This window comes from Lithobates pipiens, unplaced genomic scaffold, assembly GCF_037356315.1.
Source record: "Lithobates pipiens isolate NorthernLeopardFrog02 unplaced genomic scaffold, aLitPip1_a1.2 Scaffold_1, whole genome shotgun sequence".
Taxonomy (NCBI): domain Eukaryota; kingdom Metazoa; phylum Chordata; class Amphibia; order Anura; family Ranidae; genus Lithobates; species Lithobates pipiens.
In genome coordinates this window covers 98,178,615-98,206,133 of record NW_027507685.1, presented here as the reverse complement: position 1 = coordinate 98,206,133, position 27,519 = coordinate 98,178,615, and the positions used below count along the sequence as shown (strand labels likewise).

The window sequence follows — 27,519 nt, the reverse complement described above, 5'->3', positions numbered from 1 at the left end:
TGACCCCCTAGACTGAGGCCCCTACTGAGGCCCCCTCAGACTGACAGACCCCTCTAGACTGAGGGACCCCAAGACTGACAAGCCCCCCTAGACTGAGAGCCCCCAAAATGACAGACCCCCCCTAGACTGATGGACCCCTCTAGACTGAGGGACCCCCAGACTGATGGATCCCCCTAGACTGAGAGCCCCCAGACCTCCCTAGACTGAGGACCCCATAGACTGAGGACCCCCAGACTGAGGGCCCCTCAGACTGACAGACCCCCTTACCCCTCTAGACTTAGGAACCCCCAACTAACAGACCCTTCTACACTGAAGAGCCCCCCTGATTTCACTCAAATGACTGACCCCCCTAAACGGAGGAACACTCAGACTGACAAACCCCTCTTACCCCTACTAGACTTAGAGACCCACATCAGACTGATGAGACCCCTGACTTCCCCCCTCACTGATGGTCACCAAATGACCAACCCTCCTAAACTGAGGAAACCCCCCCAGATTGACAGATCCCCCCTTACCCCCTCTAGATTTAGGAACCTCTCCTGACTGACCCCCCCCCCCAATTAACAGACCCTCCTAGATTGAGGAGCCCCCTGACTGATCCCTCCTAGACTAACAGTTCCCCAAATGACAAGCCCCCCTAAACTGAGGAACCCTCCAGACTGACAGACCCCTGTACCCCCTCTAGATTTAGGTACACCCTCAGACTGGCAAACACTCCTAGACTGAGGAGCCCTTGACTGACAGAACCCCTCCCTTAGACTAAGAAACCCCCCCTTAGACTGAAAAAACCCAGCTAGACTGAGGGTCCCCCAACTCTCCCCTCCTTAAACTGAGGGCCCCCCCAGACTGACAGACCCCCCCCCTTACCCCCTCTACACTTAGGAACCCCCCAACTGATAGACCCTTCTACACTGACAAGCCCCCTGGACTTCCCCCCAGACTGACAGTCCCCCCAAATGACTGACCCCCTAGACTGAGGCCCCCTCAGACTGACAGACCCCCCTAGACTGAGGGACCCCAAGACTGACAAGCCCCCCTAGACTGAGAGCCCCCAAAATGACAGACCCACCTAGACTGATGGACCCCTCTAGACTGAGGGACCCCCAGACTGATGGATCCCCTAGACTGAGAGCCCCCCAGACCTCCCTAGACTGACGACCCCATAGACTGAGGACCCCCAGACTGAGGGCCCCTCAGACTGACAGACCCCCCTGGACTGAGGATCCCCAGACTGACAGACCCCCTGTATCCCCTCTAGACTTAGGGACCCCCACCAGACTGACAAACTCCCCTAGACTGAAGGAACCCTGACTCCACCCTCTAGACTTAGGAACCCCCCCAACTGACAGACCCCTCTACACTGACAAGCCCCCCAAATAACTGACCAACCCTTAGAATTAGGGACCCCCCCAACTGACAGACCCCTCTAGCTTTAGGGACACGCTCGGAGTGATGGACCCCCCTCCTCCCCCCTTACCCCTCTAGACTGGGGCCCCGCCTCCTTGTACAATTACATGTAAACCCTCCAGAGGGCGCTCTATGCGGTTTCCATTGTGGAGGTGTCGGCTCCTCTCCCCTGTGGCTGTGTAGTGATGTGTGTGCCGTCTGGCTCCTCCCCTCCTTCTACCTCACACGCTGCCCGACGTTTATGGGTTAACCGCTCTCAGCTATTTGTTTTGCTGCGCGTACGCAGAGGGTACAGGGACGCCGCATTTACTACTACTATTGCTACTACTAATAGTGCCACACATTCCGCCCACACTCATTAGGCACCGCCCCCGGGCCAAGCCGCCCCCGCCTACTTACACACTCTCTCTGCGCTCCAATAACACAACAGTGCCCGCCCACACCCCTTAGGTAACGCCCCCCATTCACAGCTCAGCCTGCTCCAGTATCAACACAGCGCATCGACCGCCCCGCCCCCGCCCCGTGTCCTCGGCCACCGGATGCTGCCTTCTCCCATTGGTGGATTTGAACCTCCTAAGGTCTCCACGACAACGCACGGCGCTCCCCTCTCTCACTGGCCGACTGGGGACCAATAGGAGCGAGGGGTGGCGGGGTCGCGGGTTTTAAACTTTTCTATTGTAAATGCGGAGCAGGAGGTCGGGTGCTGCTGAAGCTGCGAGATAGCCGTCCGATCCATAGAGAAAGCCCGAGATCCGGACCATCCGACCCATAGAGAAGGAAGAGCCTGACATTCGGGACCCCACCGACCGCCGTTGGCTCACAGGTGGGTGCTGAGCAACGTTGTATAACCGGATTGATACAATCTTCTTCTATACGTTGTAAGAATACGGTCCTACGATCTCCTATATATTCTCTATACAGCGTACACCCCGAACTACACAACGTATAGGAGATTGTATCAATCCCGTTGTACCAATCCAGTGTACGATCTCCTAGACGTTGTAAGGGTCGGGGTGTAGAATCTCGTAGATGTATGGTTCGGGGGTGTAGAATCTTCTAGACGTTGTATGGTTGGGGGGGGGGGGGGTGTAGAATCTCCTAGACGTATGGTTGGGGGGGTGTAGAATCTCCTAGACGTATGGGGTGGGGGGGTGTAGAATCTAGACGTTGTATGGGTGGGGGGTGTAGAATCTCCTAGACGTTGTATGGGTGGGGGGTGTAGAATCCTCCTAGACGTTGTATGGGTGGGGGGTGTAGAATCTCCTAGACGTTGTATGGGTGGGGGGGTGTAGAATCTCCGAGACAATCCTCCTAGACGTTGTATGCGGTGGGGGGGTGTAGAATCTCAGAGACGTTGTATGGGGTGGGGGGTTGTAGAATCTCCGAGACGTTGTATGGGTGGGGGGTGTAGAATCTCACTAGAGTTGTATGGGTGGGGGGTGTAGAAATCTCCTAGACGTTGTATGGGTCGGGGGTGTAGAATCTCCTAGACGTTGTAGGGTCGGGGGTGTGGCTCAGACTAGACGTTGGGGGTGTAGAATCTCCTAGACGTTGTATGGGTCCGGGGGTGTAGAATCTCCTAGACGTTGTATGGGTGGGGGTGTAGAATCTCCTAGACGTTGTATGGGTGGGGGTGTAGAATCTCCTAGACGTTGTATGGGTCGGGGGTGTAGAATCTCCTAGACGTTGTATGGGTGGGGGTGTAGAATCTCCTAGACGTTGTATGGGTCGGGGTGTAGAATCTCCTAGACGTTGTATGGGTCGGGGGTGTAGAATCTCCTAGACGTTGTATGGGTCGGGGTGTAGAATCTCCTAGACGTTGTATGGGTCGGGGGTGTAGAATCTCCTAGACGTTGTAGGGTCGGGGGTGTAGAATCTCCTAGACGTTGTATGGGTCGGGGGTGTAGAATCTCCTAGACGTTGTATGGGTCGGGGTGTAGAATCTCCTAGACGTTGTAGGGTCGGGGGTGTAGAATCTCCTAGACGTTGTATGGGTCGGGGGTGTAGAATCTCCTAGACGTTTGGGTCGGGGGTGTAGAATCTCCTAGACGTTGTATGGGTCGGGGGTGTAGAATCTCCTAGACGTTGTATGGGTCGGGGGTGTAGAATCTCCTAGACGTTGTATGGGTCGGGGGTGTAGAATCTCCTAGACGTTGTATGGGTCCGGGGGGTGTAGAATCTCCTAGACGTTGTATGGGTCGGGGTGTAGAATCTCCTAGACGTTGTATGGGTCGGGGGTGTAGAATCTCTAGACGTTGTATGGGTCGGGGGTGTAGAATCTCCTAGACGTTGTATGGGTCGGGGGTGTAGAATCTTCTAGACGTTGTATGGGTCGGGTGTAGAATCTCCTAGACGTTGTATGGGTCGGGGGTGTAGAATCTCCTAGACGTTGTATGGGTCGGGGTGTAGAATCTCCTAGACGTTGTATGGGTCGGGGGTGTAGATATCTCCTAGACGTTGTATGGGCTGGGGGGTAGAATCTCCTAGACGTGTATGGGTCGGGGGTGTAGAATCTCCTAGACGTTGTATGGGTCGGGGGTGTAGAATCTCCTAGACGTTGTATGGGTCGGGGGTGTAGAATCTCCTAGACGTTGTATGGGTCGGGGGTGTAGAATCTCCTAGAGTTGTATGGGTCGGGGGTTGTAGAATCTCCTAGACGTTGTATGGGTCGGGGGTGTAGAATCTCCTAGACGTTGTATGGGTCGGGGGTGTAGAATCTCCTAGACGTTGTATGGGTCGGGGGTGTAGAATCTCCTAGACGTGTATGGGTCGGGGGTGTAGAATCTCCTAGACGTTGTATGGGTCGGGGGATCCTAGACGTGAGGTCTGGGGTAGAATCTCCTAGACGTTGTATGGGTCGGGGGTGTAGAATCTCCTAGACGTTGTATGGGTCGGGGGTGTAGAATCTCCTAGACGTTGTATGGGTCGGGGGTGTAGAATCTCCTAGACGTTGTATGGGTCGGGGGTGTAGAATCTCCTAGACGTTGTATGGGTCGGGGGTGTAGAATCTCCTAGACGTTGTATGGGTCGGGGGTGTAGAAATCTCCTAGACTTGTATGGGTCGGGGGTGTAGAATCTCCTAGACGTTGTATGGGTCGGGGGTTTGTAGAATCTCCTAGACGTTGTATGGGTCGGGGGTGTAGAATCTCCTAGACGTTGTATGGGTCGGGGGTGTAGAATCTCCTAGACGTTGTATGGGTCGGGGGTGTAGAATCTCCTAGACGTTGTATGGGTCGGGGGTGTAGAATCTCGTAGACGTTGTATGGGTCGGGGGTGTAGAATCTCGTAGACGTTGTATGGGTCGGGGGTGTAGAATCTTGTAGACGTTGTATGGGTCGGGGTGCAGAATCTTGTAGACGTTGTATGGGTCGGGGTGCAGAATCTTGTAGACGTTGTATGGGTCGGGGTGCAGATCTCGTAGACGTTGTATGGGTCGGGGGGGCAGAATCTCGTAGACGTTGTATGGGTCGGGGGTGCAGAATCAGCCAATGGCAGAGAGCGCTGATTGGTGTGTTCTGGGGGGCTGGGGTTCCTCAGAACACCTACAGACTGGTAAAGACTGTAAGGTGAGAACCTTCACAGTTCCACTCAATCCCATTAAAGTTCTCTTATAACATGAAGGCTTCCTTGATGGTTTAAATGTTGGCATGCACTGATGATACCTCTAGACCTCTAGGGGCTTTGGAGCTTCTCGGAAGCTGTGCTGGGGTGGGCTGTGGAGCTGAGATGGGAGGCCTGTCAAGTTTCTTCTGGAAGCTGAGATGTGGCCTTTTTATATGATAAATGTTGGCACACTTTGACAGTACCATCCCAGGTCCTAATGGAGGAAGCATCTGCCAAAGTGAACCAGCATTCTTCATATAAATGGAACTCCTCAAATTTTATGAGAACATTGCCGGTCCAATTTTGGGTTCCACAAAGGCAGCAAAAGTGAGCTATTATTCAGAATATAAAATAAATTCTCAATGTTTCAGGAGAAGCTTTCCAGCTTAATCTCAGGTCCCTCAAAGGTAGCATCTATGTGTGCCAACATTGAAAGTATTGAAGAAATCGAAATGGAATATATTTTAGATTACAAATTCTTAGATGCGATGGCTGAATTCGTGTTTTTTTTTTTTTTTGCATTTGTTGTTAGGAGTTTCCTTTTTTAGTGTCTTTTATTTTCCCTAAATACACATGCTGTCCCTGGGTGGCTACACTGACTTCTCCACTGTATCTATCGAGGGAGTCATGGTTGTCACCTTACGACAGGGACTACAAATGCTTCATCTCTACCACATGGGAAGTAGGGGGGGGGGGGGGGAGATAGTGGTAGACTTGGAAGAAAAATAACATTGTTCAAGGTGAGTTTAATCCTTTTTCGTGACAAGGGCATGGCATTTCTGGCAGGATCACTGGGTATATTTCCAAATGTGCTTTGCTCTGCAATCAAAAATACTTCCTGTCAGTTTGTGCAATATTGAATATCCAGTGCTCGGTATTAACTGACTAGGTGTATAGAGCAATATAATGCCATACGTGCATAAAGTTCTCATGTGCTAACAACGTATATCGGCCTTTTTCAACCCGGGTTCCTTGAGGTTTATTCAGGGGTGCCTTGGCAAAATGCCTAAAATTTCCCCAAAAATTGTATAAAAGCCAGTGTGGATGAAGGCTTCCTTCTTTTTAGTAACACTAAGCCACAGGTTTTCGTTGATGCACCATTACAACCTTCCAGCTGCTGGCATCCTAATGACCATTGGCATCAGTTGATGTTGAGGATGTCAGTTGCCTGCACAGCATCCTAGTATCCCTTTCTCCTGCCCCTCTACAACAGCATTGAGGGTCACATTAGCTGAGTCATGGAGAAAAACCTGAGGGAGAAGAGAAACATTAGAATACTAGTCAGTACCAGTTGTAAAAGTGTATTTGCTTTGGAAGAACAAATCGCCTCTAACATTGGGTTGTCCTACTTGGACTTCTGGATGTTGCTGCATTATGTAAAACTATCAGAATGGAATGGCTTTTTAAGTTTTTTTTAGAATGGGGTGCCTCAAGACTGTCCATAATTTTTAAGGGGTACCTTAAGATGCAGACTAGTTTATTTTGTGGCAATTTTGAAGGCCTTGTTTAGAGTGTGGAGATCTGCGATCCGCCATCTTTGGGTTTACCTCTGCAACTATTGCTAATGGCGCCTTTACAAGAACTTCAGGCCAAAGTGATTGATGCTCTGCAAAAGGTAAAACTTGCAGATCTTCAGATGGAGCAACTGACAAGAACAAAGATGCATGCCCAGCTTACCAATATACAAAGGGCTTTCCAGATGCAACGCTGATGTATGAAGGTGTGGGAAGGGTTGAATGGCTTAGGAATTGCAGAGACCATATATCGGAGAGCTGGGGGGGGGGGGAGGGGGGGTGCAACAGCGCTGTTAGACCAAACTTAACTGTGCGGTCATACGTCCTGAGGTGAGGATAATCACATGAGGGGAGTGGGCACGAGATTGTTGGCACTTTGAAGCACCATCACAATGATCCGATTCAACTGAAAATCCTTAAGGATATCGATTGATGGACTTATCACTGACTACTATAGTGCTCATATGTGATAGAACATGGATATATATCTATCTATGTGACAACACTGAAGAAATAACTCAACACACAGCCAATAATGTCTAAACCGCTGGCAACAAAAGTGAGTACACCCCTAAGTGAATGTCCAAATTGGGCCCAATTTACCATTTTCTCTCTGGTGCATGTGACTCGTTAGTGTTAGGTGTGAATGGGGAGCAGGTGTGTTAAATTTTGGTCTTATCGCTCTCACTCTCTCATACTGGTCACTGGAAGTTCAACATAGCACCTCATGGCAAAGAACTCTGAGGATCTAAAAAAAAAATTGTTGCACTACATAAGGATGGCCTAGGCCAGTGATGGTGAACCTTGGCACTCCAGATGTTTTGGAACTACGTTTCCCATGATGCTCATGCACTCTGCAGTGTATTTGAGCATCATGGGAAATGTAGTTCCAAAACCTCTGGAGTGCCAAGGTTCGCCATCACTGGCCTAGGCTATAAGAAGATTGCCAGGACCCTGAAACTTTGCTGCAGCCCGGTGGCCAAGACCATAGGGAGGTTTAACAGGACAGGTTCCACTCAGAACAGGCCTCGCCATGGTTCACCAAACAAGTTGAGTACACGTGCTCAGCGTCATATCCAGAGGTTGTCTTTGGGAAATAGTCGTATGAGTGCTGCCAGCATTTTTGCAGAGGTTGAAGGGGTGGGGGGTCAGTCTGTCAGTGCTCAGACCATACGCCGCACACTGCATCAAACTGGTCTGCATGGCTGTCGCCCCAGAAGGAAGCCTCTTCTAAAGATGCACAAGAAAGACTGCAAACAGTTTGCTGAAGACAAGCAGACTAAGGACATGGAATACTGGAGCCATGTCCTGTGGTCTGATGAGACCAAGATAAACTTATTTGGTTCAGATGGTGTCCAGCGTGTGTGGTGGCAACCAGGTGAGGAATACAAAGACAAGTGTGTCTTGTCCACAGTCAAGCATGGTGGTGGGAGTGTCATGGTCTGGGGCTGCTGGAATTGGGGAGCTACAGTTCATTGAGGAAACAATGAATGCCAACATGTACTGTGACATACTGAAGCAGAGCATGATTCCCCCCCACCCTTCGGAGACTGGGCCGCAGGGCAGTATTCCAACATGGTAACAACTCCAAACACACCTCCAAGATGACCACTGTCTTGCTAAAGAAGCTGAGGGTAAAGGTGATGGACTGGCCAAGCATGTCTCCAGACCTAAACCCTATTGAGCATCTGTGGGGCATCCTCAAACGGAAGGTGGAGGAGCGCAAGGTCTCTAACATCCACCAGCTCTGTGATGTCCTCATGGAGGAGTGGAAGAGGACTCCAGTGGCAACCTGTGAAGCTCTGGTGAACTCCATGCCCAAGAGGGTTAAAGCGGGAGTTCCGCCGTTTTTTGTTTTTAAAAGTCAGCAGCTACAAATACTGCAGCTGCTGACATTTAAAATAAGGACACTTACCCGCCCAGCGCGCCCACGATGTCTGCACCCGAAGCCGATCTCTTGATCGGCCCTCGGGTGCTGCTGCCGCCATCTTTGGTATGGGAATCGTGAAGTGAAGCCTTGCGGCTTCACTTTCTGGTTCCCTACTGCGCATGCGCAATAAGGCTGGTTCCCGCTGTCTCTGGGATCCGTGTGTTTCCCAGCAGACAGCGGGGGACCCGCAGGAAGTGGCGTAAATACCCACAGATTCTGCGGATATCTATGCCGGAAGTGGGTGCAAATACCTGTACTATACAGGTATCTGCACCCCCCTCCCCCCTGAAAGGTGCCAATTGCGGCACCGGAGGGGGGGGGGGGGTCCAATGAGCGGAAGTTCTACTTTAGGGTGGAGCTCCGCTTTAAGGTTTTGCTGGGAAATAATGGTGGCCACACAAAATATTGACACTTTGGGCCCAATTTGGACATTTTCACTTAGGGGTGTACTCACTTTTGTTGCCAGCGGTTTAGACATTAATGGCTGTGTGAGTTATTTTGAGGGGACAGCAAATTTACACTGTTGTAAAAAATAGTATGGGGTAAGTGGCGCTACCCTAGACTGGAGAGTGGTGTCCCTGTCCCTTCGTATATAACAGTGGTGCAAACCCAAGGGTTAAAGTGCACTAGTAGTGATAATTAAATTAATTAAAATCGCATATACCACTGTATAAGTTAATTAATGTGAAATGCAATAATACCTCTATATTATTAGTCCCAAACAAATGATAAACAATGTTGCTGAAAAAGTTGCCAGAAATTCAAAAGTGCTCAGCAGATCAGGTGACTCTTGTGCTCCCCCTTAAGGGTCCCCACTCGCCAGTACCTATTACCCTTGCAGGGGTGATTGGCATATATGGATAACCGGGGGTGATATCCCTTGGTGGCTCCTCCTCAGCTGATTCACCAATACCCTGGCAAGATGTCCCTTGGTGGCTCCTCCAGCTGTTCCACCAGACCAAGATATCCAAACGATCTCCTATTAAGCAGTTACCGGTCACAGTTTCCAAAAATATTCAGTGCAATCCCAGGGATAGATCCTCATAGGAAAGAGATAGGGCTCCCATAGCATAGTATACAAATTTATTTATTTAAAAAAGTCAGGATAAAAAAAGGGAGGTTTGGGACTTTAAATTAAGCACTTGGATAGTAGAGGAGAATTTTAACCATGTTTGTTTATTTTATTCATTATTCGATAAAAAACAATATTATTGTAAATAAATCAAATTCATAATATATATATATATAGACATCAATACAGTAAAAACATGATATATATAGTATCCACATATAGCTGCACATGATAATAATAATAAAATTAATAGGGTAATGGGGCATAATAATGCCTATGACAGCATGCCCGACATCGACAGATGTATAGTAACCCTGCTGCCTGCAGCCCTGCCATCTGTTTCACAGAATGGTGTAATGTGATCTGAACCAAACTATTCAACAAAGAAATCCCAAAGCTATACATGAACTGAAACTATTTTGTATACAGAATTGAGGAAGAGGAGTGGGAAGTGCTGGCAACGAACTCTTGTGGTAGCATCAGCTCCTGATGAGTGGGGAGACACCCACGAAACGCGTCGAGATTTTTAATTTGATGTCCTAGTCACACTGTATACGGAACCATACTTATCAGTTCTTGACTAATTATTATATATTTAATTTTGTTTTACATCTATTGGATGCATCTTTACCATGTGGATATATCTGTCGATGTCGGGCATGCTGTCATAAGCATTATTATGCCCCATTACCCTATTAATTTTATTATTATTATCATGTGCAGCTATATGTGGATACCATATATCATGTTTTTACTGTATTGATGTCTATATATATTATGAATTTGATTTATTTACAATAAATTGTTTTTTATCGAATAAAATAAACAAACATGGTTAAAATTCTCCTCTACTATCCAAGTGCTTCATTTAAAGTCCCAAACCTCCCTTTTTTTGTACGTATCAATTACCGGGATGGAGGTACTTAATTGTGCTTCATTTAAAGTCCCAAAATTCCTCCCTCTTTGCATATATAAAAAAAAGAAACAAAACCTCCTAACAGGTGGGTAAAAAAACCCTTAAAAACTACTACAATCTACGGCTGATACAGTGCAGGCAGGGGCCGGCTTGCAGTGTGCGCTCCAACTGCGTTTTTCAGACTCCGTGCTAGAGTACCGGAAGTGAAGTGAGTGTGTGGCCTCCATCTTACGCGGTTCGTCATTAACGTTTTCAAAGACGGCACTGTTATACAAGCTGTACACTCACTACTTTTACATTGTAGCAAAGTGTCATTTCTTCAGTGTTGTCACATGAAAAGATAGAATAAAATATTTACAAAAATGTGAGGGGTCTCTCTTTCTCTCGCGCGCTCTTTCTCTCGCGCGCTCTTTCTCTCGCGCGCTCTTTCTCTCGCTCTCTTTCATTAAAAGTTGTCTATAAATAATTTAGGAGTCTCATGTACTAAAACATTCTACTGGTTTATATCTTGAAAACACAAAAGCAAAAATATTCATTTTTTTTTTTTAATTTATGTAATATTATTTATTTTATGTTCCTTTTTTTTTTAAGAAACCTGAAAATGTTGCCCAACTCTCGCCACCCCCGACCTGCGCTATCCAAACTGCCTCGCCCAGGGAAGTCGGTGTTTGAAGAAAATGTTCGCCCCGGAAAGGTACTTGTAATGCATTGCATTGACAGAATCGATCAGCAGCACAGCAGTATAATATGCTTTCTGTATTTGAAAGAAAGTATATTATACATGTACAACCCTATATACTGTACACCTGTAAAAGGACCTTTGTGGACCTAGTAGCTAGTGATTTGCAGACTGTCCCTCAGTCCCTACAATGATAAAGGACAGCTGCAGAATCGGTCAGCACTCAGCTCAGCAGTGCACTATAATATGCTTTCTATATTTGAAAGAAAGTATATTATACGTGTACAACCCTATATACTGTACACCTATACCAGTCCTTAAAAGGACCTTTGTGGACCTAGTGATTTTTCAGACTGTCCCTGCTCCAAACACCAAACTGTCCATCCCTACACTGATAAGACAGCTGCAGAATCGGTCAGCAAGCACTCAGCAGCACAGCAGTCCACAATATACTTGAAAGAAAGTATATTCTAAGTGTATTACAACCCTATATACTGTACACCTATACCAGTCCTTAAAAGGACTTTTGTGGACCTAATAGTAATAGCTAGTAATTAGACTGACTGTCCCTGCTCCACACAGCATCCTGTCCATACACTGACAAGACAGAATGTAAAATGGCCGCCAGATCAGGTCTATTTATAAGGTAGGGGGTATGTCCAATTGTCCATGTGCTGAAATGTCTCAATTGGCTGTCCTCTACCCCATGATGGATGTGTCATTATGGGTCAAAGTTCTTTCACAATGTAAATGCATATGTCCGCCACGCGAACAGCGCCAGAAGTTTGGCAAAGTTTGCCGCGAACCACAAGGCCATCCCTATCTATTAATGAATACAAAGCTTCCTTTGGCTGAGTTGGAGATGGTCACCAGCCCGCCTCTGTCTTATAGTTGCATAGTTTGGCTTAAAAAAAAAAAAAAAAGACCCATCTAACTCTGCCAATCGGAGGAAACTTTGTATTCATTACTTAGTTAAGGATGGGAAGGATTTGCCCCCATAATGACCGGGCCATTTTTTGCGATACAACGCTGCATGGTTTTAACTGACGATTGCACGGTTGTGCAACGTTGGACCCAAACTTTGTCCTCCCCCCCACAAATAGAACTTTCTTTTGGTGGTATTTGATCACCTCTGGGTTTTTTATTTATTTAAGTGGGACTACGACATTGTGGTGGACAGATCGGCCCCTATTTTTTGGGGGACCATTGACATTTATACCAGAGCTATAAATATGCACGGATTACTGTATAAATGTCATTGGCAGGAAAGGAGTTAACACTAGGGGGCAATCAAGGGGTTAAGAGTTCCCTGGTGGAAGGTGTTTCTAACTGTGGGGGGGTGGGACTGACTGGAGGAGGAGAGAGATCGCTGTTCCTAAGAACTCGGAAAAGCAGATCCCTGGTGGACATCATATCGTGGCCGCCAGCCACGCAAATCTGCTCCAGGGTCGTGCTGTGGGCACGGCCCCCCCTAAAGCGTTCAACGTACAATGGAGGCGGTTTGCCGAGGAGAGCCAACCTTCCGCAATACAACTACAGCGGCTGGTCTTAAAGTGGTTAATAGAATGCAAAGCTGCCTATGAATGGCTGAGCGCCCCTCAGCTCAACTTTATAATAAAACCCAGCGCTGTGTACCATGTGTAGGTACAGGTAATGCAGCGGGTAGACGTGTTGGGGTAAGAAATGGCTTGTCAAGCTATTTGAAGAGACAGTAAAGCTGGGCATCAGCTCTAACCACTTCCCGACCAGCGCACGACGATGTACGTCGACAGAATGGCACGGGCAGGCATATTGGCGTACAGGTACGTCCAATATTCAATGCCGCCCTGCCATCGGGAGAGCGCCGCCGGCGGCGCACTCCCGCGCTGGTCGGGACCCCCGTGAGTCCGGTCACGGGACCCGCGGACTCGATCGCCGCCGGCATCCCCGCGATCGTCTCACGGAGCGGCCGAATGGAGGAAATGCTGTGTAAACAGCATTTCTCCATTCTGACTAGCAACTAGTGACGCTGATCTCTGCTCCATGTGATTGGAGCAGAGATCAGTGTTCACTAAATGAAAGCCCAACCCCCCCCCCACAGTTAGTACCAACGCCTAACGTGACCCCTAGGAACACTTAACCCCTACACTGCCACTCACTGGTTAACCCCTTCACTGCCAGTGTCATTTACACAGGAATCACTGCATTTATATAGCAGTGATTACTGTATAAATGACAATGGTCCCAAAAATGTCCGATGGGTCCCCCACAATGTCGCAGTCACAATAAAAATCGCTGATCGCCGCCATTACTAGTAAAAAAAAAAATTATAAAAAATTATTAATAAAAATGCTATAAAACTATCCCTATTTTGTAAATGCTATAACTTTTGCGCAAACCAATCAATAATCGCTTATTGCATTTTTTTTATTTTTTTTTTTTTTTTTTTTTACCAAAAATATGTAGAAGAATACGTATCGGCCTAAACTGAGGGAAATTTTATTTTTTTTTTTATATATTTTTGGGGGATATTTATTTATTTTTTTCAAAAATTGTTGCTCTATTTATGTTTATAGCGCAAAAAATAAAAACCGCAGGGGTGATCAAATACCACCAAAAGAAAGCTCTATTTGTGGGGAAAAAAGGACGTTTTGTTTGGGAGCCACGTCGCACGACCGCGCAATTGTCAGTTAAAGCGGCGCAGTGCCGAATCGCAAAAAGTGGTCTGGTCTTTGACCAGCAAAATGGTCCGGTCTGCAAGTGGTTAAAATAAGTTTTTAATTATGTAAGATAGAGCTGCAGTATTTGTCTTCTACATCTGCCCGGAGTTCAGCTTTTGGATGTGGCTAGTTAGTTATTTATTTTTATTTATTTTTTTATGGTGCGTGTGAGATCAAGATTTTGCTCTTGCATGTATAAATGTATGCATATCCAAGAATTAAGTTCAGCATTTATTATAATTTTTTTTTTTTCTCCCTTTAGGAGGATTGCACACAGACAAAGCGCTCCCCTTCTTCCCCGCAGGGAGGTGCAAAAAAGAGATCTGCATTTGGAGACATTACCAATGTGAGTATTTTGTGCGTCTTTCTCAAAAGTAATGGGGAAGACATCCTGCCTCCTCCCCCGGCCCAGCGCCTCCTGCCCGAGGTGGCCCAGCGCCTCCTGCCTGGTTACAGATCTCTTGTCACGTTAGGCGTTGGTAAAACGCTTATGAATATTCTAAAGCTGGTCATACATTATACCTACTGTACACCTCCTGGTCCAGGACATCACGCCTCCTGGCCCAACACTTCCTTCTTTTCTTTCTCTTGTGGAATTTTTTTATTGGAATTTTCCATGCAAATGCTGGAAGAGCCCCAAAATAGTGGCATTCGAAGACCGGAAAAAAACAATTGAGTGCTTTATACAAATAAGACTACATAAGATTAGTTACAGATATCTTGGTTCACAGTAGGAGTAGGTAAGAAGCGTATGAACATTTTAAAGCTGGCCATACACTTTACAATCAAACTGTACAACCTCCATACAGCTTTTTTGTAGGTTTACCAAAACCTTATAGGTAATATAAGGACAAACCTGCACAATCCATTCATTTTGCAACCAAGAAGACAGGCCCTTGCACTAGTCGATTGGTAGAGCTAAAGGCGATTGTACAGTCAGATTGTCTAGTAAATTCCCTGCCTCCATAGACTGTATAAGGATTTCATAAGCTCAAAGGTGTGATGCTCTCTGATTCAGTTGGTAATGTGAAATTGTCAGAAACCATGAAATCAGGCAGAGACAGAAGTACAGTTAAATCACACTTGTTTAATAATAAAAGTAAAAAGAACAAACTTGGTCAAAACATAGCCACAGTTCAGTAACCGGAACAGATAGTCAGCCAAGCCAGAAGTCAGGGATCAATGTAGTAGAACAACAAGCAGGATCTGGAGCCAGAAGGGATGTCAGTAAAGCAAGTCTTGAACGGTATCGCAGGAGATAGTTTCTTGTGATGTTGACCAAGGCGAAGGCAGAGATCCTCTGGACTGGACCGCTTAAGTAGACAGGACTGACAAGCAGGATCACCAACAGGTGAGTCACTGTGGAGAGATAGGGGAGCTGGCAATAAGCTGACAGCTGAGTGGCCAGCTCCGAGAAGGAAGGGCTGAGCCCAGCCCTGAAAAATCTAGTGGAGACTATATATTTAGGCATTTGTGGTGGGTATCAGATGAGAGGAACCGATGGTTAGTCAGGATATAACTTCAGTGTAGGGAACTTCAATAAACGGGCAATTGTTTGCCAATTAAAAAAAAGTGAGTCGTTTTAATCTGGATTGAGTAAGGTTGGGGGGGCTGTTCAGTAAGACTTCAATCGGCTTCGTGTGTAGGTTCTAGCCTATCGCTGTGTAGATTAGAGCAGTGGTTCTCAACCCGGTCTTCAAGTACCCCCAACTGCCCATGTTTTGTGGATTTCTCTTAGATAAAATAGCTGTCAAATATACCAAGACATTGACTCTGATTTAAAGCACCAGTGCAAGATAAGGGAAAGCCTGCAAGCATGGCCTGTTGGGGGTACTTGAGGACTGAGGTTGAGAACCACTGGATTAGAGTACAGACTTGAATCCCTGCCAATCTCAATGAAATGTTTGTGGAAGAACAAGAAGTAAAATGTATTCCATATGCTGTGCTGCGGGTATATAGGGAGACTACCCGACAACATTCCCCAAGTCCCACCCAATTGGTGACTCTGCCCACTAGCCTGTGCTCTGGTTCCTCTGACCTGCCCCTGACCACCCTAACACTCTGCATCCCCCACATACACCTCCTGTATCCCCCACTACCCCAACACTCTGCATCTCCAACATGCAGCACCCTGTACCACCTACATCTTCCACCATTGCTCTATCTGTATCCTCACTGCACCTCACAATGTGTATCCCCTATTCTGCACCCCTGGATCCCCCATTGCATATTACTCTGCAGCACTGCATCCTCCAATAGAACTCACCGGTGAGGCTTATCAAGCCATGTCCCTGACCATGTGGGGGGGGTGGATTCTGGAAGTTGTAGAGGGGGGGGTGACCTGGGGTTAGGAGAATGATGGACTATGAATTACTGCAACTGGGCCCCCTGCTGGCCTGATGGCGCCCGGGACAGGGTGATGACTTTGCGTCGGAAAGGTTGCTAATGAATGTCTCCTGCAGGCACATAAAAACCAACAGCTGCTTCAGAAGAAGAAAGACGGGCAGAAGGTTCAGAAGAAGACCAAAGGCACCGCGAAAAATAATGAAACAAACCTCAAAAGGTGAGCGAACCGTGTTTTGACTGATTTCCGCTTGTTTAACCCAAGGGAAGGTAAACCGGGAGAGCTGAGAATGATTTACATGACTTCATCTCCTCTGCTGTGAATGTGAAACCCCTTCCCGCCGGTTCAATGATAATGTAATTCTGGTCTGTGTGCCTCGATTATATTCTGAATTCTTTCCTTGCAGAGCTCTAAAAAAGGTTGCCACCATAGAGGTGCCTGAAGATGTAAAAGACGAAAAAGAAACAAAAGTGGCCAGTGAAGAAGTGACACCTCCGAAAAAGGAGGAGGAGCCACCTGTAGAGCAGGTACCGTTCACACTTGGTCATGTTGGGAGTACCCATCATGTTGGGAGTACCCATGTTTAATAACACTGCCTGTATGATTTTTAGACCTTACCTAAAGATGTTGAAGACATTGATAAAGATTCGGTGGATGACCCGTTCGCCGGCTCGGAGTATGCCCTGGATATATTCAACTACATGCGTTCCAGAGAAGTGAGTTATTCCATAACATGGGAAGTCATCGTCCTGTATCTATTTCCAGCAGGGTTCCATTTTGTTCTCGTCAGTTGTTAAAAAGAGGATCTAAAGCCAACGATTTTTCCTTCCCAGCACAGAGATGGGGGGGGGGGGGGGGTGTCTTGCCAAGAACCCCTAGCCCCGTACTAACGATTGGGACTCAGAACACCTGATTCCAGGTCACCTGATCGCTATGATAGCCTCTGATTGGCTACCACAGTAATCGGTCATTGTGAAGCCCGCCTCCCCCATGTTTTCTCTCTGTGAATTGAGGAGAGACATGCATCGTATCTCTTTCCTTGCAGAGAGGGAAAAAAATTAATTGTGTGTACTAATGATCGGGACATGGAACACCCAATTTCCGGGTCACCTGATCGCTGTGATTAGTCACTGTGAAGCCCGCCCCCATGTTCTCTCACTCCTTCTATTTTACTCTTCTCTTTTGACTTTTTTATTTCTCTCTTTCTTTCAAGGAGAGGGATGCATTTGTATATAAATTATTATTTTACATTTTTTTTCTTTCCTTTGCCGAGAGAATGGGAAAAGAAAAAAAAAAAGCATGTGTACTATTGATCGGGACCAGACACATCCGATTCCAGGTCACCTGATCTCTGGCTACCACAGTAATCAGTCACTGCAAATATCGCTCCCCTCCCCCACCCACCCAATGTTTTCTCTCTGTGAATGGAGGAGAGAGATGCATCGTAAAGCGTGTGTACTAACGACCGAGACAGGTGACCCGGAAATCGGGTGTTCCATGATCGCTGTGATCAGCCCCCCCATGCTCTTTCCCTTGTACAGAGAAGGAAAAAAGAAGCATGTGTACTATAGGGGTGCAACAGATCGAAAAACTCACGGATCAGATAACTTTTTGGATCAGCAAATAATTGAATTTGCAAAAACCTGTGAAACATATTTCCCCACTGTAATATCCACAATCTCCCCCACTGTAATATTGGCTGAGCATGGCTGGGTATCGCAGAGTATTAGAGGGTATGGCGGGGTGTTTGCAGAGTATTGAGGGATGTCTGCGACTGCAATTGTCACAGCAGCGCTGTGGGCACTACAGATGCAGCCCACAGAGCTGCTTCCAGCTGATCTCTTCCCCCCCCCCCCCCCCCCCCCCTCCACTGTACAGATCTGTACACGGCGGGGAGAGAGGAACCAACGTCATGACGACGCCGGTTTGTTTACAAGTGATCGCTCTGTCATTTGACGGAGTGATCACATTGGGTGTAGAAAGATGGCCGAAGCCGTGGCCTTTCCTAAGTCCGAGATCGCGGCGTGTGCCGATCCGAGCAGGGTGACCCGTTGCACCCCTAGTGTACTATTGATCGGCACCCGGAAACACCCCATTCCAGGTCACCTGATCACTGTGCAGCCGGCCCCCATGGTTTCTGTCCCTGTAAATGGAGGAGAGAGATGCATCGTATTTCTCTTTCCTTGCAGAAAGTGGGGGAGGAAAAAAAGTGTGTGTGTGTGTCAACAATCGGGACCTAGAACCCCAGATTCTCTGGCTACCACCGTGATCCGTTGCTGTGAAGACCGCCCCGTGTTTTCTCGCTCAGTGAATGGAGAAGAGATGCAGCATATCTTTCCTGGCAGAGAGAAAAAAAAATGTAAATAATAAATTACCTAGCTCAATTGTTGATCTGTGTCACGGTCAAAGGTCGAGGTCAGTATTATTTTGGACAGGATTTGTTTTTCAAATTGGTAGCTGTGTCGGTGTTTGTCTTATGGCCAATGGCTCCCTCTGCTGTCTCCGCCAATGAAGAGAGAGAATCCCCAGAGAACCGAGTCTTTAGCGCACATTGCTGGACCGCGATGGGGCTTATATACATAATTGGGGGGGGGGGGGGGGGGCTTTGCACAGAGAATTTTATTTATTTTTCCGTCATGCATACAATGCATGAAGGTAAAGAGCCTGCATGAACCTCCAGCCTTTAAAGGGAACAAAACACAGCATACGTAGAAGAAAAAGCATGTCGGTTGTATAAATGCATTACATAACATAAAAAACATTGGTGCTCTGTAGTTCATTAAGTGATTATCAGCTATTGTAAAGGGAATCACCTTCTGATGGTCTTTTTAAGTCTGGTAATAAATCACTGTGTGCAAGGGTTGAGGGAATGTATTGGGGCAATTTTGCTTCACTTCTTCTTGTCTGAGACAGAGACACAACAGGAAGTGGGAAGATCTCTTAAAAGCAAAAATTGCCATTTGTCACTTGAACAGGTGTCCATGTTGGGGTGGTCCCTGGTCAAGTGACAAAAGGCACCATTACTGCCCCCTATTGCTCTCTTCATTGCCACTAAAAATGTTGCTCCCCTAGAGAATGGTCCCCCCCATTATTATTTTTTTTGAAAATTGAATCTACCTAGCAGAAACACAGAGGTTCTAACCCATTAACCCATCACTGCTGTATCCAAAGCTGAGGAAAATTTCAGCTTTACATTCGCTTGAAGATCTCTGGGATGGCTCCCGTCCTCTCTGCCTATAGGCTTGATTTATTGAAACTGTAAAGTACAGCTGTGCATGGTAGCCAATCTGCTTTTAACTTCAGCTTGTTCAATTTAAACCATGGACCATTTTGCTGGCCAAAGACCAGACCACTGTTTGCGATTCGGCACTGCGTCGCTTTAACTGACAATTGCGCGATCATGCGACGTGGCTCCCAAACAAAACTGACGTCCTTTTTTTTTTTTTTTAATTTTTTTTTTTTTTTTTTTTTTCCCACAAATAGAGCTTTCCTTTTGGTATATGATCACTCCTGCGGTTTTTATTTTTTGCGCTATAAACAAAAATAGAGCGTCAATTTTGAAGAAAAAGCGTTATTTTTTACTTTTGTTATAATAAATATCCACCAAAAATAAATATATATAAAAAAAAAAATTCCCTCAGTTTAGGCCGATACGTATTCTTCTACATATTTTTGTTAAAAAAAACGCAATAAGCGATTGATTGGTTTGCGCAAAAGTTATAGTGTTTACAAAATAGGGGATTGGTTTAAGGCATTTTTATTAATAATTTTTTTTTTATTTTTTTTTTACTAGTAATGGCGGCGAGTAGCAGTTTTATTTATTTATTTTTTCTCGTATGGAGCAGAGATCAGCGTCACTAGTTGCTAGGCAGAACGGAGAGATGCTGTTTACAACGGCATCTCTCTGTTCAGCCGCCCCGTGAGACGATCATGGGTATGCCTGTGGCAATAGAGTCCACGGACTCGGAGACCAGCACACAAGCGCGCCGCCGGTGCACTAGCGATGGCAGGGCAGCAAATTTAAAGGGACATACAGGTACACCCATTTGCCTGCCCGTGCCATTCTACCGACGTACATCGCCGTGTGCGCTGGTCGGGAACCGGTTAAGCTTTTGGCAATAATGCCTGGAAGCTGATTGGTTACTATGCAGAGCTGCACCGGATTTTGCACACTCCAGTTTTGGTAAAGCAACCCCCAATGTCTGATCTCTGCAGACTCGATATCTGATCTCCGTCTGTGTCAAGATCCTCGGTTCCAGAAGCTAATGTTCTTTATGTATTGAACTCGCCGTGCGTTTTAATTCATAGCACTGGCTGATGTATTTCTTCATGTCTTTCACAGGAAAAATTTGTACTGCCCAATTATATAGATGTGCAACGTGACATCAGCAAGGAGATGAGAGCGATCCTGGTGGACTGGGTGGTGGAGGTGCAGGTTAGTGCCGCATGGGTCTGTGTGTGACCTTCCTATTTTTTTTTTTTTTTTCTTCATGCATTAGGGTAATAAAACCTACTGGGTGCAGCCTGTGGGCCACAGGTATAAAGGGTGCATCTCCCCAGCGGGAACACTGGCGGCCCTCCAAATCTTGATGGGTTCCAACCCTTCACCACTCTTTTCTTTCTCTATCGACCATAAATTGTCTTTGGCAAAGCGGTCACAATCAGTCTTTGCATTAAAGTATCCAAACTGCCCAAGCCATTTTTATGGACTGTTTTTTTTTTTTTTTTTGGTCCCCGCAGGAGAATTTTGAGCTGAACCATGAGACTCTCTATCTGGCGATAAAGTTGGTGGACCATTACTTGGCGGCCTTTGTTATTACAAGGGAAAAGTTGCAGCTCATCGGTTCTACGGCTGTGCTCGTTGCATCCAAATTTGAGGTAAGGTCACTGAAGGCATGTGCCCATCCGGGTGAACCAATTCTTATAGTGGTATGCCTGACCCAAAAAAAAAGAACTCTGTAGGGTTAGCTTACCCTCATGGGGGGGGGGGGGGGGGTCCACTGTAAAAGCACACTTCTTGCCATGTCTTCAAGTGGAAGTGACCTCAAAAACTGAAGACTTTCTATGTTGATAGCCTGAAAATTTTTACTTTGTTACTGGAGTTTCCTGATATGTGGAAATCCCCAGGCACTCCTGTGTGTATATCTGCAGTGGGAAATCATCTCAGGCACTTCTGCCTCCAACTGTGATGATGATTGATAAAGAGATGGGGGTTGAAGAGCTGATGGGTGGTGGCTAAAGAGCCAATGGGTAATGGTGGTGGATAAAGAGCTGATAAGTGGTAGCTGATGACAGCATTATAAACTTAAGGTGAATGTTTTGGTGTTCTGTTTTTGGTTTTCATGTGGATTTAGGTCTAGGTGGCCCCTTTTCTTTAGAGCAGGGGTTCCCAAACTCTATTGAGATCCGAGCCCAGTAAATGCTTCCAAAACCTTCCTTGCCTCAGCATTAAAAAAAAGGGGGGGGGGGATAAAAAATACTCCTAATGAAAGTATGGGCATGCAAAATATGTATTGAAATGCCAGAAGGATCTGGATCAGGTGTCACTGTGAGGGACATTGGGATTCTGGAGGGGGTTGGTGACCCTGTAGTGGATAATGTTTCTGGAGGGGGCTTGGGACAAGGACATTGTGGTAGGTTGGGGAGCACTGTAGGATAATGTTGGTTGCACTTTGGTGGGCTGGAGGCTCTGCAGCAGGGGGGCACTGTGGGAAGTTGGGGGGGTTGACTGGTAGCTGAAGGCCACTGCAGGCAATTGTGAGAGGTTGGAGGGCACTATTGGAGGTGTAGTAGGTTAGTGGATCCGCAGGTGGCATGGTAGTTGAGAACCACTGTCCAGACCCCCATATCTACCTCTTCTCCTAACATTAGCCCAGTGGTCCTCTTTAAAAGCTGTTATTGGCCAAGTTCATATCAAGCCTCGGTGAGCTACACTCATAAAAAAATTTGCCCTTAGTTTAATTTAACTGCCATTTTTATATTTGAAGGGGGCTTAAGATCTTACACATATCATTTCTTTGTATCGTTTCAGTTCTGATTTCCCATCTCTTTTTTTTTTTTTTTTTTTGTCTACAGGAACGTTGTCCGCCCTGCTTGGATGACTTCCTCTATATATGCGATGATGCGTACAAGAGGGAGGAGCTGATTGCAATGGAGGTCGATATGCTACAGAAGCTGAACTTTGACATAAATATCCCTGTTCCTTATCGCTTCCTGCGTCGCTTTGCAAAGGTATTTGAGTCAAAAACCTGAAAATCCAGCAATATGCATAAACCGAGGTTCTGTTTAAGGATATCTGTTGTGTGCTGTCAGTGATATATTTTTATTTCAAGCCCTAACAGTTAAAGCTAAATTCCAGGGATTCAGCTCCTTTTGTGTAAAAATATATCTCTCTATCTCTATCTCGGAGTGTATGACACCTCCTGCGCTTAGCTCTTTTATTTATATTTGGCAGCTTTATAGTACTCCCGGAAGACGTCTGTAGCTGTATTTCCAGAAGCACAATGTTGATCCTTCTGAGCTCTGCATCTTTAACAGTAGAGTCGCTGAAGCTGCAATGCCTGCCCCTGCCCATTCACAGAAGGCTTTGTATTATGTGAGCAAAAAATACAAAGGCTTCTGTGAATGGGCAGCAGGGGGGTGGGGTTTGGGCATAGCTTTTCGCGAATTCTGGAGTCTCTTCTCCCGATTAAATTTAAATATAAATAATAGAGATAAGCCAAGAAGTCATGCACCTCCTTGGTCTTAACAGTGTGCCTTCACTTTTTACCAAGTGTCTGAATTCCTGGAATTCAGCTTTAATTTTTTTCAGGACCCGCTTTCAACTGGTTTCCCTTTTTTTTATTTGTCTTGGTTCTCCTAAACAAAGGAGTTCACCTCCCTAAAAGCTTGTCCTGTAAAATTCACTGTTAATACTAAAAAAAAAAAAAAACTCCTCCTCTGTGATGTTGCACATTTATGAATACAGCTAAAATACCTTTTAAGCATTTCAAGTGTATCTAAGCCCAAATACAAAAATGTAATCTATTGGACCTTCTCAGTCCTTAGGTGTAGTGGCCCCCAATTCCCTCCCTATTGGACCCCTAACAAGAAGGTTGATTCTGTTGGCCTATACAGATGTTTGGGAAGGGGCATTTGCACTACTGTATTGCAGTAGGTACTCTAATGTGATAAAAAATTTATTTTTATTTTTTTTATACATTATGTGCGCAACCTACATCTGTCTAGGTGAGGGGTCTCCAAAATGTAGCCCGTGGGCTGGATGTAGCATTTTGCCTTTGTTTATCCGCCCCTTGGGCATGATTCCTCCCACAGACGGGGGTACGGTTCTTCCCACGGACACCACTGAAGGGGAGGGGGGGGGGCACCTTTCTTCCCCCGGACACCAACAATGTGATTTGTATTACTCCCATCTATCACCAAGCCTATGGCATTGTTTACTCCTACCAATGCCAGGGCATTTTCTGGCCCTTTTTTGTGACCGTTCCAGGGCCTGAGCCGCTGGGCTTTGATTTGAGCCAGATAGGAGGAATTGTGCCCCATTCATTGGTGTCATTGGGAGGAATTGTGCCCCGTTCATTGGTGTCATTGGGTGGAATTGTGCCCCGTTCATTGGGTGGAATTGTGCCCCGTTCATTGGTGTCATTGGGTGGAATTGTGCCCCGTTCATTGGGTGGAATTGTGCCCCGTTCATTGGTGTCATTGGGTGGAATTGTGCCCCGTTCATTGGTGTCATTGGGTGGAATTGTGCCCCGTTCATTGGTGTCATTGGGTGGAATTTTGTGCCTTTTCAATGGGGGATGGGTAATTCTGTACCATTGTTGGTTTCAGTGGATGGAATAATGCCCCAAGGGCTGGCTAAAAGCAAGCAAAGGGCCATAATTCAGCATCCACTGGTTTAACTTAGGACTTAAATGCTTTTAAAAGCAGCCATATAGAATAGTAACTTACTTTTGTTTGTTATTTTTTTTTTTTTTTTTTTTATATATATATTTTTTTTTTTCAGTGTGCCCATGCCAATATGGAGACTCTAACACTTGCCCGTTACATATGCGAGCTCACATTGCAAGAGTACGACTTTGTGCAGGAGCGGGCTTCCAAGCTGGCGGCCAGCTGTTTGTATCTTGCAATGAAGATGAAAGACCTGGGCGGATGGGTGAGTGATTCTGTACCATGTGCCGTTGTTGTGGCATATACAGTCCGGCCATCCAAAAGTGTCCACCCCGTACTGCGCAAGCCCAGCGCTTGCGCAGTACGGAGCAGCAAAAGATTTGGAAAATCTCAGAAGATGAACGGCACCTGCACCGTGAGTCGAGGTGCAAGCACCACTGTCCAAGTGGACATAGGGCTGCAAATATTAGAGGTCCGATCGATCAGTTACTTCAGCTCACCACGCTTCGGGCACGGCCTCGCTGCGCTCGGCTCTTTTTTTATTCTAACTCTATGTCCACTTGGATGGCGGGGCTAGAACCTGGACTCGCGGCGCAGGCGCCATTCATCTTCGGCTATTTTCAGAATCTGCTTGTCCTGTGTACTGCGCATGCGCAGTACACGGCGGACACTATCCAACGGGGGACACTATCAATTTGTAATGGACTGGGCTGTATAAATTGTACTCTACTTATAGACCTCTGCATTTGCCACTTTTAAACTCTGGACTCCCTTTTGTTGCCAGCGGTTTAGACATTAATGGCTGTGTTGAGTTATTTTGAGGGGACAGCAAATTTACACTGTTATACACACAGAGTGTGTGTATAAATGGAGAGAATAAAAAAAAGAGAATTTCTCTTTCGTTCATTGCTGGACACAGCTCCATTAAATCTTGACCGTAGTGTTATCGCGCCACCTTCAGGAGAGGACCAGACAGAACATGTATTACATGTGAAAACAGCAGAATTGCATAGCTCCGTGGGGTCAGTCCCTCCGACTATAACCCCTAATGCCGCATACACACGATCAAACAATCCGGTGGAAAAGTCTGGCAAACTCAAGTCCGCCGGACAATCCGCCCGTGTGTAGCCTCCGGCAGACTTTTTTTACCCAAAAGTACGGCGGACTTAGAAAGTAGTTTTGCACCGTTCCAATCTTACCGCCGGACTCGCATTTCGGCGGACAATGCGGCCGTGTGTATGCCAGTCCGCCGTACTTTTGAAATGAAGGGACTTTTCCCGCCCGGAGAAAAGTCCGCTCATTTTGAGAGCGTCTCCAGGTAGACGGGGCCAGCGAAGGAGGCGTCGCTGGCCCCGTCACCTGGTATGGACTTTTAAAGGGGAACCCAAATGTTAAAAAAATCGGCGTGGGGGGTCGTCTTCCCCCCCAGGTCCATGGGGAAGGGGGGGGTGCCTTGGAAGTGTGGAGCCGCGCAGCGCGGCCCCCCCACCCCAAAGCACCTTGTCCCCATGATGATGAGGACAAGGGCCTCTTCCCGACAACCCTGGCCGTTGGTTGTTGGGGTCTGCGGGCGGGGGCTTATCGGAATCCGGGAGCTTCTTCTTCCGACTTCGGGGGTCTTGTCCCCCTCTTCGGTTCTTCTTGCCGGGCCACCACGTCATTGTGAGCAGAGAGAGCAACGAGGCAACATCTGAAGAGAAGAACAGAAGACGGCGACAGAAGACCGGGCCACCGCCTGTAAAAGAGCTAGAAGAAGGCGTGGTGGCCCGGCAAGAAGAACCGAAGAGGGGGACAAGACCCCCGAAGACGGACAGAAGACCCCCGGAGCCGTGCAATAAACAATTTTAACCCGTGTGTGTGTGTGTGTGTGTGTGTGTGTGTGTTTGTTTTTTATTTTATTTACAGGTGAATGGGTAGGGGCACATTGTACCCCCTACTCATTCACATAGGGTGGGGGGCCAGGATCCGGGGGCCCCTCACCCTATTAATAGGGGCTCCCGGATTCCGATAAGCCCCCGCCCGCAGACCCCGACAACCAACGGCCAGGGATGTCGGGAAGAGGCCTCATCAACATGGGGACAAGGTGCTTTGGGGTGGGGGTGCAGCCCGCCCCCCCCCCCCCCCATGTTGAGGGCACACGGCCTGGTACGGCTCAGGGGGGGGGGGGGTCGCTCGCTCGTCGCCGTCCCCCCCCCCCCCCCCCCCTTTCCTGGCCGTGTGCTCGAACAAGGGTCGGATGTGGAATGTGGACCTGGGGGGACCCCCCCCCACACCGTTTTTTTCCGGCGTTGGGGTTCCCCTTTAAGTCCATACCAGGTGACTGGGCCAGCGACGCCTCCTTCGCTGACCCCGTCTACCTGGAGATGCGCTCAAAATGAGCGGACTTTCCTCCGCGCGTGTGGGCGAGTCCGTTCATTTCAAAAGTACGGTGGATAGTCCGGCGGACTTAGTACGCCGTATTAGTCCGCTGAAAAAGTGCCGTGTGTGGGCAAGTAGCCAGTTCGGAAAGGCCGGCAGACAGTCCGGCGGGAAGTCAGCCGGATAGTCGGCTACGTGTGTACGCAGCATTAGCCTGCCTCCTGCAGCTCAGAACAGCGCGTGAGGTGTTTTTTTTTATTTTTTATTTTTTTCCCTCCTCCTGGACACTTGTGACTGACACAGGACACAGTCGATCAGCAACAGCACGGCGCAGCACTCGGTCAGAGTGGTGAGTGCTGTGGTGGGGGCCCCTCAGTCTGTGAGCAGCTGGGAGGGTGGGATTGAGCACCTTGTCCTAAGTCCCCAAGGGTGAGTCGGCTTGGCGTCAGAAGCTGGCGTTTCTTCCCCAGATCTCCCTGCAATTGCAACCGGCTCGCCTGCAAATAGTGCAGTGCCCTTGGGCGCTTTTTCGGCGGTCCTGGAAACGTTCGTTGCCAGGGTGGAGGTGGTGTGCGGGCGCTCGTGTGGTTAAAAAAAAAAGTCCCCTACCCATATGCCTCAGGCATCAGAGGTTTCTGCGATTTGCAGTGGGGGAAGAGCACTACCAGTTTGTGGCTCTCCCCTTTGGCCTGGCATCAGCTCCTCGAGTCTTTACCAAAGTATTGGCTCCAATTTTGGCGTTGTTGCAGCAATGTGGGATCACAATCGTGGGGTACCTAGACGACCTCCTGCTGAGAGCAGCTTCCGCCTCAGAATTGAGGGAGGATGTGGCGAACACCATGCAAACTCTACAGGAGTTTGGGTGGGTGCTGAACCTAAAGGCGTCTGTGTTTAGTACCGACTCAGCGCCTGGAGTACCTGGGCTTACTGCTGGACTCCATGGAAGCGAGAGTGTTTCTCCCTTGCGATAAACTGCAGACTCTCCAAGCCGCGGTGAAGTTGTTGATGAACCGCAGGTGGTTGTCCCTGCATTTATGCATGCGAGTTCTGGGCCCCATGGTAGCTTCCCTCGAGGCGGTACCGTCAAATCTGTTATCCCTTGATCGG

At 47.5% G+C, this 27,519-nt stretch overlaps 1 protein-coding gene and 1 long non-coding RNA gene across 3 annotated transcripts in view; one reads left to right on the top strand and one right to left on the bottom strand.

Annotated features, from left to right (window-relative positions):
* LOC143988258 (uncharacterized) overlaps positions 1-1,608 on the bottom strand; it is a 12,852-nt gene extending 11,244 nt beyond the window's left edge. The window contains exon 1 of the long non-coding RNA XR_013276808.1: positions 1,515-1,608. This is a non-coding gene — a long non-coding RNA (uncharacterized LOC143988258). The remainder of the gene's footprint in view (positions 1-1,514) is intronic.
* A 461-nt stretch (positions 1,609-2,069) lies between these two features.
* The window catches only part of CCNB3 (cyclin B3), a 48,938-nt gene continuing 23,488 nt past the window's right edge, over positions 2,070-27,519 (top strand). Inside the window, exons 1-10 of one of the 2 annotated variants that reach the window (XM_077466312.1) lie at positions 2,070-2,230; positions 11,034-11,136; positions 14,083-14,166; positions 16,283-16,383; positions 16,571-16,691; positions 16,776-16,880; positions 20,507-20,599; positions 20,905-21,042; positions 22,240-22,395; positions 24,170-24,319. In XM_077466312.1, coding sequence (XP_077322438.1) covers positions 11,044-11,136; positions 14,083-14,166; positions 16,283-16,383; positions 16,571-16,691; positions 16,776-16,880; positions 20,507-20,599; positions 20,905-21,042; positions 22,240-22,395; positions 24,170-24,319 — 1,041 coding nt within the window. In that variant the 5' untranslated portion in view covers positions 2,070-2,230; positions 11,034-11,043. The remainder of the gene's footprint in view (positions 2,231-11,033; positions 11,137-14,082; positions 14,167-16,282; positions 16,384-16,570; positions 16,692-16,775; positions 16,881-20,506; positions 20,600-20,904; positions 21,043-22,239; positions 22,396-24,169; positions 24,320-27,519) is intronic. The other variant, XM_077466392.1, reaches the window with a different exon arrangement.